General features: G+C 42.0%; 2 protein-coding genes across 7 annotated transcripts in view; one reads left to right on the top strand and one right to left on the bottom strand.

Moving 5' to 3' along the window:
* Positions 1-13,097, bottom strand: part of MTOR (mechanistic target of rapamycin kinase) — a 65,594-nt gene that overhangs the window by 31,191 nt on the left and 21,306 nt on the right. The gene's annotated exons all lie outside the window — the stretch shown is intronic.
* Positions 5,550-12,795, top strand: ANGPTL7 (angiopoietin like 7). 2 transcript variants are annotated; one of them, XM_063417156.1, is made up of 5 exons: positions 5,550-6,156; positions 7,794-7,897; positions 8,210-8,404; positions 9,128-9,326; positions 11,329-12,795. In XM_063417156.1, exons 1-5 carry the CDS (start codon positions 5,778-5,780, stop codon positions 11,496-11,498), a joined length of 1,047 nt encoding a protein of 348 aa, XP_063273226.1. In that variant the 5' UTR covers positions 5,550-5,777; the 3' UTR covers positions 11,499-12,795. The 2 variants fall into 2 exon arrangements, with proteins under 2 accessions (XP_063273226.1, XP_063273227.1); XM_063417157.1 differs by having other exon boundaries at positions 7,797-7,897.

Genomic DNA, 13,097 nt, shown 5'->3' on the forward strand with positions numbered 1-13,097 from the left:
CAAGTATTCAGCTCTGCTATGGGCTGGCAGAGCTTTCCAGTACTAATGCTAAAGGAAAAGATTTCAAAATTATCTGTTTTCAATGCTAAAATACTTACATAAAATATTCTGAAGATATTTCAAGACAGAGCTTGTCCCATGCTTGCAAGTGGGGGACCACAGAAATAACAAGACTTCTTAAGTTATATCAACTGGACTTTTATATACTTTGAATTAATGCACTAATTTCAGTGCTTAATACCCACCATTTCATGTCACATTTTATTCAATAAACAAAGTGATTAGCAAAAACAACAGATGATCCTTATACTTTCCCTCTAAATGAGCATAAATCAGTTCCCAAACTAATTCTTATCAATAAAGTTTGGTGCAAGTTCAGCCCACCTGGGCTGGCTGTGTAATTAGATTATGCAGAACAATATAATTTCAATTTCCTCCCATTTAATAAACAGTATTTCTATTGTAGCCAGAATAATGTCCAAGCCTGACCTATTTGGAGCAGTTGATCATGAGTGGGATATTAAAATGTAAACAAGCTTTCTGATGAAAAACATTTACCAATTGCTATCTCACACTGTCCCTCCAAAAAGTGACTACCCTTGGCAAAAACATCCTAATATAAAAATCTTGGTCAAAAATCTTAAATCTTTGAATTTTATTAGCAGTGAAAGGCTACATAAACCTACTGCTTGATTATTAACATAGGAAAACTGTGGGTTTTACATGTACACTGAGCTAGAATCACAAAAAAAGAACAATATTTAAGAGAAATATACTCCTATTGCTTGTATATTTTAAAGGTTATTTAAACAGAAACCAGACATGAACTGGGAATCCAAACCAACTTTCCTGTCTTCAATGAGAAGAGAACTCACATGAGGGACTTTTCTCCCCTACAAATCCAAGGCATAAATGTGCAATGTTTACTAAAAAGTCCTTTTTTTATACAGTCCTGGGAGCTTTCCAGTCTTCCATTATCTTTGATATTGACAATATTCTCTGTCACTCAGAATATATTAAATTTTCAAGAACTCAGAAGCAATCAGACTTTCCTCATCTTCTCATAAAAATTAGAAAAAGAAAACCCTTTATTTTAATAGATCCTTTTCAAGCAGTCCCAAACCTATCCAGGAGGGAACACAAACATTTCCTATTGCCAGAATGCATCCCAAAACATAACAGAGAAACTTTATTTTTGCAATAAAGTAGCTTGTATGCAGAACCTAGACAAGTAGACAATCTCTTCTTCTTTTCAGTCTCCCCAAGTTTGTTTAGAAAGATTCTCTACAAGACAGATTTTAGCAACCTCAGCCAAGGTTGTTTTCCTTCTGAAGAAGTGCTGAGAGCTGCTCCTGGCATTGGAAGGCACTGCTGCTTTGAGGAGACTTGGGGGAACAGATAATCCTCTGGCAAAAGGAATTGGCTTTGATGGTCATTTTCCCCAATTCTCTGATTTATTTGCCTCCAGGCATCCCCCAGTCCTTGACTCAAGAAATCTCAGAAAACAAGCCACAGTGCCCAAAACAATTCAGAAAACCAATGCATGTCCATCATGCCACTATAAATTATTCCCATTCCAGGAATAAATATGTTTGAGAAAGTGATACCAGGAAAGAGCTGTTTTCAATAAATAGCTGTGATGCTTGAGTGCTTCCAAGCCAGAGCAGCCCCTTCAGCTTCCAGCAAGGAGACACCACATTGCTACAGGCATCAAAACTGGCCAAATGCCCAATCTTGATATAAATGCTTGCAAATCAAATAAAAACATTCATCAGTTTTGAAAGGAAAATCAGTGAAAAATGTTATAATATATTTCTAGCCAGCGCTGCTGCTTAGGCTGCAAAAGGTTTTGTATCACCTTTTTTTTTATTAACCAGAAAGCAGAGAAGAAAAAAAAAGTTAAACATTTTAGCAAATAATATAGATATTATATTTAACAAATATATTTTATATTTAGCAAAAAAAAGGTGAAACACAGAAGCAGTCTTTGTGTACTGGTTACGCAAAGAGAGGATGCCTTAAACAAAAAAGAAAATCACAAATGACAGCAGGAAGTCACAGTGTTCTGTTTCTCATGTTCCTCTCCTGCTCCACCTGTCCCATACAATTTCAGAGATTTGTAACACAATCCTGACCATAAAGATGTAGCACAGTGAATGCTGGAGCATTTATGAGCACCTCCAAAGGGAAAGGTGAACAGTTTCACCCCTCCTGGGAGGGTAAGGCAGCATTTCAGAGCTCCTGCACAGTGTGGAGTCCAAAATGGGCCAGCTGAGAGCTGCTGAGAGCCTTTGCCACCTCGGCAAGCACCAGGAATGCCAAATTCTAAGCATTTGCCAGATGCATATTAAAGGGTTTGCAATGAATGGCTACCAAATAAATAGCCACAGGGCACTGAGCTTGCCTTTCAAAGCTTGTCTCAGCTTTGCATACACCTGCCAGAACAGCTTCCCAGAGAAGGCAATCATTTAAACTCACCTCGAATTTAATCTGGCCCTCCAGGGACAGGAGATAACTGGTTCTAATCAAGTAATACTAATATATGTGAAATTAGTAACATCAATCAACATTATAAACATATGGCACATACAAATTGAAACCATGTTTAGCCTCAGTTCTCCCAACCACTTCAGAACTACATCGTGAATGAAGTCAAAGAGGATTTATCTCATGTTCTTGACTTTAGGATTTTGTCTTTTTAGCTGTCATGTACTACATTATTTCCATAAAATATAAAAAATATAATGGAGGAAAAGTAGGGTGATGGATTTCAGGCCAAATGAGGCTCAATTTCTCCATCAGTAGTGGGGAAAGAACAGCACCCACTCTGATCACAGAACTCATTTCTCCCCAGCTATGCCCCAAACTTCACCTCTTTACAAAATGTACCAGGATCCTGAATTCAGATCATAAATGAACAGTACAGAACAGCTTTTGTCAGCTCCAACTACTGACCTAACCTGGCAGTGACTACCAGCTGTAGCTATTGCTGCCTCAGTGACCACATTCAGTTCTCCATGAAACTGGGAAAGACCCATCTTTCCAACACTCATAAAGAAGTCAAATTCCACTAAGGCTGATATCTCTGCCAAGGGATGTCTCTGCCCAAATCTCTTTTAATGCTTTCAGATGGGAAGATTTGTTCTTTTCCATTTCTGCATAATATGTCTGTTGTCACCCTCTTACACAGAACAAAGTATTCTCTTTTAAAACAGGTAAATCAAAGTACCCAGAAGAAAGATGGTTTGTATTTGGACAGACAAATTAGAAGCTGAATGCAAAATAAAACCCTGGCTGTCTCATTTGCAATTAAATATTCCAGTTTAGAGAAGGGATTTGGAGGCCTTTTTCTGGTGTTTTGTAACATGTGTGTTCAATTGCATCTTGGATCCTTTCAAAATCTGTATAAAGAGGGAATGCATGCACCTACAAGAGGTTCCCCTCTCCCACATCTGCCCAAGACAGGAGAGTTCTGGTGAGTGGGAGCAGCAGCAGAATGAAGTCCTGTGTAACACAGTGGGGGTGTTAGCAGGGTGGCTTTTTGGGGCAGAGAAGCAGAGTCTGGCCTGTCCTAGTCTCTGTTCCAATTTTGACAAAAACATGTTTCTCATCACAGGAAGCCAGAGAAGAATTTGCCCCTGGGAATGACAGAAGCTCCAGCTGGAAGAGGGCTCAGACAGGATTAGAGGCAGAACAAAAAGGTCAGGCTTTCATCTGTGTGCAGTGGCACTTTCTGGTCTGAAGTATAAAAAGCAATTTTGCTATGGAAGGTTTCTGGAATGCCCATGACAAAAATTGACTGAAGCCTGTGGTCTGCTATGGAGGTGCTCTCTGTGCTTTAAACAAATTGTCCTTGCATATCTCTGGCAATATCTCAGCTCACCAATCCCACACAGTGGCCTCGCCAGCTGACACCACAGACCCCGTGGTCTTCTCCTGAGCACACAGGCAGACAGCCACCCACAAGCCAACTGCTGGTTAGGAGAGCTCTAATTCTGACCTCCTCCTAAAGATTCCCTCTTCCTTCTCTATGAAAATTCAGGTTTACAAGACACCTGTATTCATACTCCCCTCCTGCAGTGCTTTGGTAATTTCATCTCCTAAAATCTTCACACTCTTGTGGGTCTGTTTTGGAGAAAAACCATTGGCCAGCCCCAGTGCAAATCAGAGGCGACAACAAAAGCATCAAGCAACAAGTGTATCAGAGCTGAGCAGGGAGAGAAACTCAGCAACAAGCAATTGTGCTTTCTATTTCTTTAAAAGCAAATGTCAGGTCAGCAAGGCTTTTCTAATGGTTCCTAATCAAGCAGAAATCCTGCAGCCACTTTGGATCAGCAAAAGAAGCCAAGATGGGATAGTGTGTGTCAGTTGGGTTTGTCCTAATGTCCTTTCTTCAGAGGTGCAAGATTAGCTTTCTTTGCTTTCCTTGGACATCAAGAAACTTTCACAGCCTTTATGCAAGGTGCACATACATGAGGCATTTAATACTTTATTTTATCTTATTTCTGCCCATTATCATAATCAGAAATTTTGCAGGAAGATGCAAGAACCCACATGTTAGGCAATTACAGAGCAGCTGGCCTGAGGAGAAACAACTTATCCTGAAGGATCTAGAACTAAGCCTGCAGATCTTTTGCAAAAGGCTGCACCTTTGCTGAAATGGTTTTATTTGGAGATCAAATTGCTGTAATAAAATTCAGAATTGTTAAAAGATATAAAAGAGGAGAGGAAGTTGTCATCTCAGCCAGCTGAGACTGGACTAATACTCTGAATGTCTAAAAATTAAAGATTTACTCTAAATTCTACTTTTTATGTAACTATGGATGTTTTAATTACCCATAGATTTTCCTCTCAAAATCCTGTTAATGAACTGGCCTCCCTAACATGGGAGTTAGACCACATTGCCTGTAAAAACAACCACCCTGTATCAGTTTTACATAGACTCTCACCATTACTTAATCTCCTTTCACTTGCCCACTGTGAATAAACAGAGGGTTTTTACACATTCTGCAGATTTCATTTCATCCCACCCTCGGATATCCCATTTCTAAAAGAGCAGCTGTGGATTTTACAACGTTAATAGTGCAGAGACCCAAGTATCCAGAGAAAAGAGGATCAGATGCTTAACTAATGAATTTGCTAAAATATTGTCTAAATTAAGAAATAATGCAATCATAGAGCTACCCCCTACAACTTCTGGGGTTGTAGTTGGACTTGTAGCAGCCAGGGCTACCTTCCAGGGAGTTGCCTTCCTTGAACTTCTATAAACTCACCCATTTTGAATGGCATTTTCACATTCTGGATCTCTAATGCTCTCATGTTATTTAAGTGCCAGAACTAGTCACCAAAAGGGCTCCAATCCAATGGCAATAAGTGCTGGAAATTCTCCTCATTTCCTAGCCCTCTCCTACACCCCTTCAAGACAGAACTGAGGGAGGTCTCTCCTGCTCTCCCCAACCTTTCCTGGCTGAAACCTGCTCCAATTTCACCCTGTAAACACCTGATATGAACTGGGAGGGGCCAGCAAGCTCTTCATAGTTTCAGGGGGGTGGAGGTAAATAGAAAAATGGGATATAAGATGCTTTGAGACAGACTTCCAAAGTGCAAATAATCCTACAGGAGGGGTCTGAAAAAAAGCCACTTGAGGCTCCACCTTCAGAGTCTCACTTCATTGGAAGCAAGGAAGGTACCAGGCTGCTGCAGGAAATTTCATACCTATCCCAGCTGCATTCAGACTACTGCAGTCAGCTGGAAGCTTTCTGTTGCTGTAAGCAAAAATGCCAGCAAGAGCCACGCTTCAGCTGGCATGGCTCTGCATTGTCACCGTGTCTGTGGCCATCCACCCAGCCCTGCTGCAGAAACCTCCCAAGAGGAGAATGCTCCACGGCAGTGCTCAGCCCAGGATGCCGGGCTGCTGCGAGGAGATCAAGGAGCTCAAGCTGCAGGTGGCCAACCTGAGCAGAATGCTGCAGGAGCTGAGCAAGAAGCAGGAGGGGGACTGGGTGAACGTGGTGATGCAGGTGATGGAGCTGGAAGGGAGCACCAAGCAGATGGAGTCGCGACTCATCGACGCCGAGAGCAAATACTCCGAGATGAACAACCAGATTGACATCATGCAGCTGCAGGCAGCCCAGACGGTCACACAGACATCAGCTGGTAAGGACGGGGTCCCCAAGCCCCCAGATAAACTTCTCAATGCACAGCTCCTACTGCTGGCATGTCCTGCTAACGTGCATAGCAAGCGTGCACACTGAATACTGCACTTAGGCAGGGACCCTGAGAAAACTACTTTGAATTTCTTCATCTGTGTTTTTATATCTATGTCTGTATTTAGGGAGTGCAGAAACTGAACAGGCACTGCATTTCTACAGTGAGGAATTCAGTTTAATTCCTTTATTCTTAATATTCCTAGTATTTTATTTTATATTCCTAATATTTCACTTTCTGAGCATTACAGTACCAATCAGAAAAGAATGGAAGCTGGCTTGGTAAGGGAATGGCTCTGGCAGAAATAACCTCTGAGTTCACAGTGCTGACAAGAGACTAGAAATTGTTAAAACAACTAGAAATGCTCTCCAGGAATCACTAAAAATTTGTAATTGTATCTTTATGACTATCTCTAAACCAGAGTAAAAAAGAGTGATCCATTGTTTTTGAATGATAATTCTCAAAAGTTCAAGGCTGTAGATGCAAGATACAAACTGGGATAGATACCTAGCCAGACCACAGTTAAATTCTTCAAAATTCTCTTCCCTGAGGGAAATTTTCACTGCACACAGTGATTGCACAGGCCTGTACTAAATGTGGAATGCAAGTGCATTTTTAGGTCAGCTACCTGTAAAGGCACTTCTAGAAGAAAGCATCCTCTTGATTGACTTTTCTCTTCAAATGAAATTCACTGCAAAGTGCTTAAATTGTCTCAATCTCAGCTGGGTTAGCCAGAAGACTTAATTTGGATTTTTTTTAACATTCAGGAAAAACTTCTAAATCTATTTACTTAATTCTTCCTCTAAAACAGCTCCACATGGTTAGTTTTGACACATCACTATTTACAGTAGGCCTTTAAAAAGTTACACCATAACAAATCTCTTTGAAACTGAAGAAAAAACCAGTTACACACAGCAGAAACTGGCCCAGAAGGTATTTCAGACAGATGTGTCTCACCTCACTAGGTAAGAAACATTTTTGGAAAACTGTCAGACATTATAAAGCCTTGCTTCAGCTCATTTATCCTCCTCAGAATAGCTGAGGTAAATAGCTGATGGTAAAATGCATTTTACCATCTTCCAGTCAGTTCCTGCACCAGGAGGAGGAGAGGCTTTCACAGACTGAGTGACAGCAGCTAAAAGGAACCTTTTCTGTCACAGACACCAGTGCAGAAAGGAATGAACAAAGATCCCTCACCTACAAACGTGGCCAACCTGTTCACACACCCAAACAGACACCTGGCAGCAGCCTGGCTGTCCCATTGGATGAGTCTTTATTATTTAAGGAGGGGGTCAGCAAATAAACTTTCCAGCACAGACACACAGCAATGTGATGAGAAAGCACAGATGTCTTAATGTGTAGCAGAAGTTTTAAAAAAATTAAAATAAATTAATTAATAAAAATCACCAATTCCCAGTGTTACAGCACCTTTGGCAATGCACACACTACTCAAACAAAGTCACTTCAGGAAAACATTTGACATGTGGAAAGCCTCCTTCATTATTACTTGTATTACAAACTAAAAGCACCTTCACAGAAGAGGAGTTTTTGCTGCTCAGATTCTCACTTTCTGGTTCTGATTCAAGTAGATGCTGTTTATGACTGCTCATCACTTTACCAGAGGAACTACCGAATTTCTGGTGTTTACAAGCTACCTCCTGATGAATTTTTGGGAATTCCAGATCTGGAGGTAAGGATATTCAGTACACAGTGTATATTACATGTCTTTTACAATATAATCAAAAAATACTTCTCTACAGAGATGAAAAGAGCACATACTAAGGTTTGGTACCCCACACTTGCCATCAGCATCATTATGCAGGCAAACTTCAAGGATGGAAAGTGCACATTTAAGAGAGAAAATAGAGAAAGGGTTTATCTAACAATTTTTTCCATAGAAATTTCTTCAGGTTGTGAAATCTGGAACAATGTCCTGTGTTAAGAGAAGTGAACCTTCCTAAGTCTACTGACAAGTAACCACTGCCTTTTTTTCCTCTTCCAGGTGTTCTGTGACATGGAGACAGATGGAGGTGGCTGGACTGTCATCCAAAGACGTAAAGTTGGTTTGACATCATTCAACAGGGACTGGAAACAATACAGGGAAGGATTTGGCAATATTAGGGGAGATTTTTGGCTGGGAAATGAAAATATCTACCGACTTTCAAGACGCCCCACTGTTCTGCGGGTAGAGTTGGAGGTAATTTATAAGCTCTTAATTTCAGCAGCAAAAGGTTTTTTGATTCCCCAGTACCAGACACCATCTCCTATCTCTATGGGAGGCCCAAAGAATTTGCATAGGATCAACCTAGGAATACATTCAAACACAAGACAGAAGTCTTGTGGCAAAGTCAGTGGCACAACCTTCTGTCTGCACACACACTGTGTCTTCAGAACAACTGGGGCTCTTGGAAAGCCTGCAGAAGCCACTGCAGACAGAGATCAGACTGATCACCTCAGATTTAAAAATCCAAAAGGAGATGTCCCATAAAGTTTGCAAGTTTCTGAGTCTTTTCACTGTGCAGCACTTCTTTCCAGTCTGGGTACAAGAGTTTGTGTTGTATTACCCTCAATTTCTTCAGACTGTTAGAGGCTTGGGTTTGACTTAGACTAGTTTATTGTTGGTACAATAGCTTTGAGGGATGGGATATGTGTAAACTGAAAGGCTTGATATCTAAAAGTCACTGTTTCAGAGAGGAAAAAAAAAACTTGAGGCAGCAAACTGACACAAGGACATTGAAAGCAAGAGCTGCACATCAGGTTTCCTACATATTGTACAATACCAGTGCAAGTCAGACCTGAAAGCTTCATGCTTTTCTATGAAAAGTTCCTTTGCCTTAACAGAGCAGTTTCTGCAGTCTGATACAGTAAAAATACAGTATACAATCATGGATGTTGGAGTGTTTTCCCCTGTTCTGTGCAGGACTGGGAAGGTAACACACGCTATGCCCAGTACCAGCAGTTCACCCTGAGCAATGAGATCAACAGCTACCGCCTGTTCGTGGGGAACTACAGCGGGGACACGGGCCGGGACTCGCTGCGCTACCACAACAACACCGCCTTCAGCACGAAGGACAAGGACAACGACAAGTGCGTGGACGACTGCGCCCAGTTCCGTAAAGGTAACACACACACAGAGGCAGGGAGGGGCAGGGAGGGGCAGGGAGGGGCAGGGAGGGGCAGGGAGGGGCAGGGAGGGGCAGGGAGGGGCAGGGAGGGGCAGGGAGAGAATCCAGAATTCACAGAATTCACAGAATCCACAGAATGACTAGTTTGCAAGAGACCTTCAAGAACATTAAGTCCAACCCATGCCCTAACACCTCAACTAAACCATGGCACCAGTGCCACATCCAGTCTTTTTTTAAACACATCCAGGGATGGTGACTCCACCACCTCCCTGGGCAGATCATTCCAGTGCTTTATCACTCTCTCATTGAAAAACTTTTTCCTAATATCCAACTTATATTTCCCTTGGCACAGCTTGAGACTGTGTCCTCTCCTTCTGTCAATGCTGCCTGGAGAAAGAGACTGACCCCCACCTGATACAGCCACCTTTCAGGGAGTTATAGAGAGTGATGAGGTCACCCCTGAGTCTCCTTTTCTCCAGGATAAACAACCCCAGTTCCCTCAGCCATTCCTCACAGGGTTTGTGCTCCAAGCCCCTCTCCAGCCTCGTTGCCTCCTCTGGATGTGCTCAAGCATCTGCACATCCTTCCCAAACTGAGGGGACACAGCTGGACACAGCACTCAATGTCCTTCCTAAACTGAGGGGACACAGCTGGACACAGCACTCAATGTCCTTCCTAAACTGAGGGGACACAGCTGGACACAGCACTCAATGTCCTTCCTAAACTGAGGGGACACAGCTGGACACAGCACTCAAGTTGCAGCCTCACCAGTGCTGAGTACAGGGGCGGAATGACCTCCCTGCTCCTGCTGGCCACACCATTCCTGATCCCGGCCAGGAGCCCTTGGCCTTCTTGGCCACCAGGGCACTCTGCTGGCTCATGTCCAGCTGCTGTCCCCAGTGCCCCCAGGTCCTTCTCTGCCTGGGCACTGTCCAGCCACACCATCCCCAGCCTGTAACACTGCAGAGGGGTTTTGTGGCCAAAATGCAGGACTTGGCACTTGGACTTATTAAACCTCATCCTATCGGACTCTGCCCATCCATCCAACCCTTCCAGGTCTCTCTGCAGAGAGAGAGGTCTCTCTCCTGTCCCAAGAGAGCTGCTTGGGGCACTTGTAGAGAGCCCAATGCTCCCTCCTTCCATGCAACAAGTAACATCTGAATGGCAAATCGAGGGAGAGGTGAGCAACTCTGGAAAATACACTTACATGGGAAATCTGGCATTTAAAGCTGATTTACAAAGAGCCAGACTGTGTATTACAGACATCAGTACTCTTAAATATCTGTGTGCTCTCCCCTACACACAGTTAGCCAGCCCATTATAGTATCTGCCTGACTGTCTCACATGCTGATACCATACAGTGATACAGGAAGTTATTCCTTAGTATCTATCAGGTTCTTATTTTTTCTTATATTTTTGTAAGTTTTCAAGTCTTAGGCACCTGTAACTCTTCTCCTGTATTCACCTTCACACTCAGCTTGACCTGTGATCTTTATTCCTACCCTATTACAAGCCTCTAATGAGGTTATTCTCTTCATTTAATTTAATACCTTTATTTGAGTTGTCAAAGATAATTATCTTCATTACATCTTGCTCTTTAATTTCCCCATCGTGTCCCACACAACATGCAAATAAAACTGCTGATCTCAGTCTCAATAAATACTCACAGCGTTCAGGAACTTTTTAAGCACCTTAAGATGCTCTAGTGAATTACTCAGATTCACTTCCTATGCTAATTCACTGAGTCAGAAACATGTCAAGGAAATACTCTAAGAGGAATGAGCAACTAAATGAAAAGCTACTGGACTATTTTGACTATAGAGCTGTAATGCCTTTAAGTCCTAAATATCCATGTTAAGTTTTAAATTTGCCTACAACCTCAACTATCAGAGCCATAAGCTCCAGGGATTAAATGCTGCATTCTCGCTGTCCTCTAGAAAAAGCATTAATGATTGATACAAAATGACTGACCAGGAATCCATTGTTTCCTGATAAGGTGGGTACTGGTACAACTGCTGCACGGATTCCAACCTGAACGGGGTGTACTACCGCAAAGGAGAGCACACCAAGAACATGGATGGCATCACCTGGTACGGGTGGCACGGATCGACCTACTCCCTCAAGAGAGTGGAGATGAAGATCCGGCCAGAGGACTTCAAACCATAGCAGGAACCAAGGTTTGATTGCACAGCTACACGGTGTCACCATGAAGGTGGGCAATGAACAGCCAAATAATTCTTCATTTCCAACACATGCAGCTGTGTGCTGGTGATGTGCACAAACACGGCGACACCAGTCACAGCCACCAGTATTATCAGGGCTCAGGCTTATTTCCTCCTCTTCAGGCTCTTTCCAAAGGGAAAAATATTGTGTTAGAGTAGGTTAGAACTGAATGCACTTCTAGCACCTTCAGAAAACCTATGGGTGTGTTTTCACTAGCAATGTGATTACTGGGTTGCCTTAGTATTATTAACCAGATAGGCAGGGACTGAAAAGCAAAAGCCTCTTGGCTTCCTTCAGTGTCTGGAGCAAGCACTGCTGAGCAACTCCTTTCAAGAAGTACTCAAACCACAGAAGTCATAGACTCATTTCAAGCCAGAGGAATCAATCAGAAGTGTCCCTGATGCACCTTTCCTTAGTGTACAGTAAGTGGCTTCCTTTCCACAGAAGAAAGAACAAAGCCCTAAAGTGTTGTGTTAATTAGCATTGTCCAGATTCTCCCCTGAGGTTTTACTGCCTCTTCCTGCTGCTGCCTCAAATAATCCCCCCTGACACAAGGCTGCCCTAACAGGTAGTAATGCTGGAGGAGGATTTGTCCCATGGGCCTTCTGATGTTTATTTCTATCCACACAGATCATCTAAATGCTGATAAATCAGAAAAGCAACTTTCTTGGCTGTCCCCAAATCATGTTCAGAACACAAACATGCTGTATGAGTATCATGACATACATCAGGCTGAGAGAGAACAGCAGGTTAGCAAAAAAAGTCCAGACCCAGCCAAAGAACTCAACTCCAACACTTAAAACCACTGTATCCATGAGCAGAATACCAGTCCACACCAGAGAATCCTAAGTGCCAAAAGTTATTTCAACGTAAGGGAATGTTTGCTAGCACAGCAAACTGAGGAGTATCAAAATCTGTTTTGAAAACTACCCCAGGTGGAAGTTACCCAGAGACAGTCTGTCAAAAATAGCACACTTCTCCCTCAATAACACAGTGTTAAAGGTAACAGCTAAAAAAGAGACAGACTCATCCTACAGCCCTACCATTGTTTGACTATGTTGGAAAAGATTGTTATCATTAATATATCTATTTTTATTCATCTTGAAGAGAGTTTGAATCTCGATTAGGTTGTTCAATCCTGTGTGAAATGGAAGATGAAAGTGTCTTGGGAATTTACATATGTTCAAATATTCATACTGCAAATTTCAACTGTGTGGAACTATAGTTGGAACTATTTTAACTGTGGTCTATAATGGATTTTTAAAGGTTTCTAAAACTTTTTCATTTCTAATAAATTGTTTCATTTTTAAGTGTGCTTTACGTCAATTCTTTGCTCCTTAACTTGATTTTTGATACACAAAAAACCAACTGGGTGAGCAACTGAGACCAAGAAAAAAATACACTGAATTATGTATCTGCCTCTATAACATGAGGCAGAGCAAAGGGTGAAAAAATAAAAGAGAAGAAAAAAAATCAGAAAACACAATTCCAAGGAGGTTGGAGGGTTAAAAAATTCACTGTATAAAGACAAATTTAAGTTTT

This window comes from Prinia subflava, chromosome 21 (assembly GCF_021018805.1).
Source record: "Prinia subflava isolate CZ2003 ecotype Zambia chromosome 21, Cam_Psub_1.2, whole genome shotgun sequence".
Lineage (NCBI taxonomy): Eukaryota > Metazoa > Chordata > Aves > Passeriformes > Cisticolidae > Prinia > Prinia subflava.

Bases quoted from the DNA above. Each gene is read 5' to 3' on its own strand.
- ANGPTL7 (XM_063417156.1), top strand. From the start codon at position 5,778: ATGCCAGCAAGAGCCACGCTTCAGCTGGCATGGCTCTGCATTGTCACC. The intron at 6,157-7,793 runs GTAAGGACGGGG...TTCTGATTCAAG, and splicing joins GGTCACACAGACATCAGCTG to TAGATGCTGTTTATGACTGC. The intron at 7,898-8,209 runs GTAAGGATATTC...TTCCTCTTCCAG, and splicing joins TGGGAATTCCAGATCTGGAG to GTGTTCTGTGACATGGAGAC.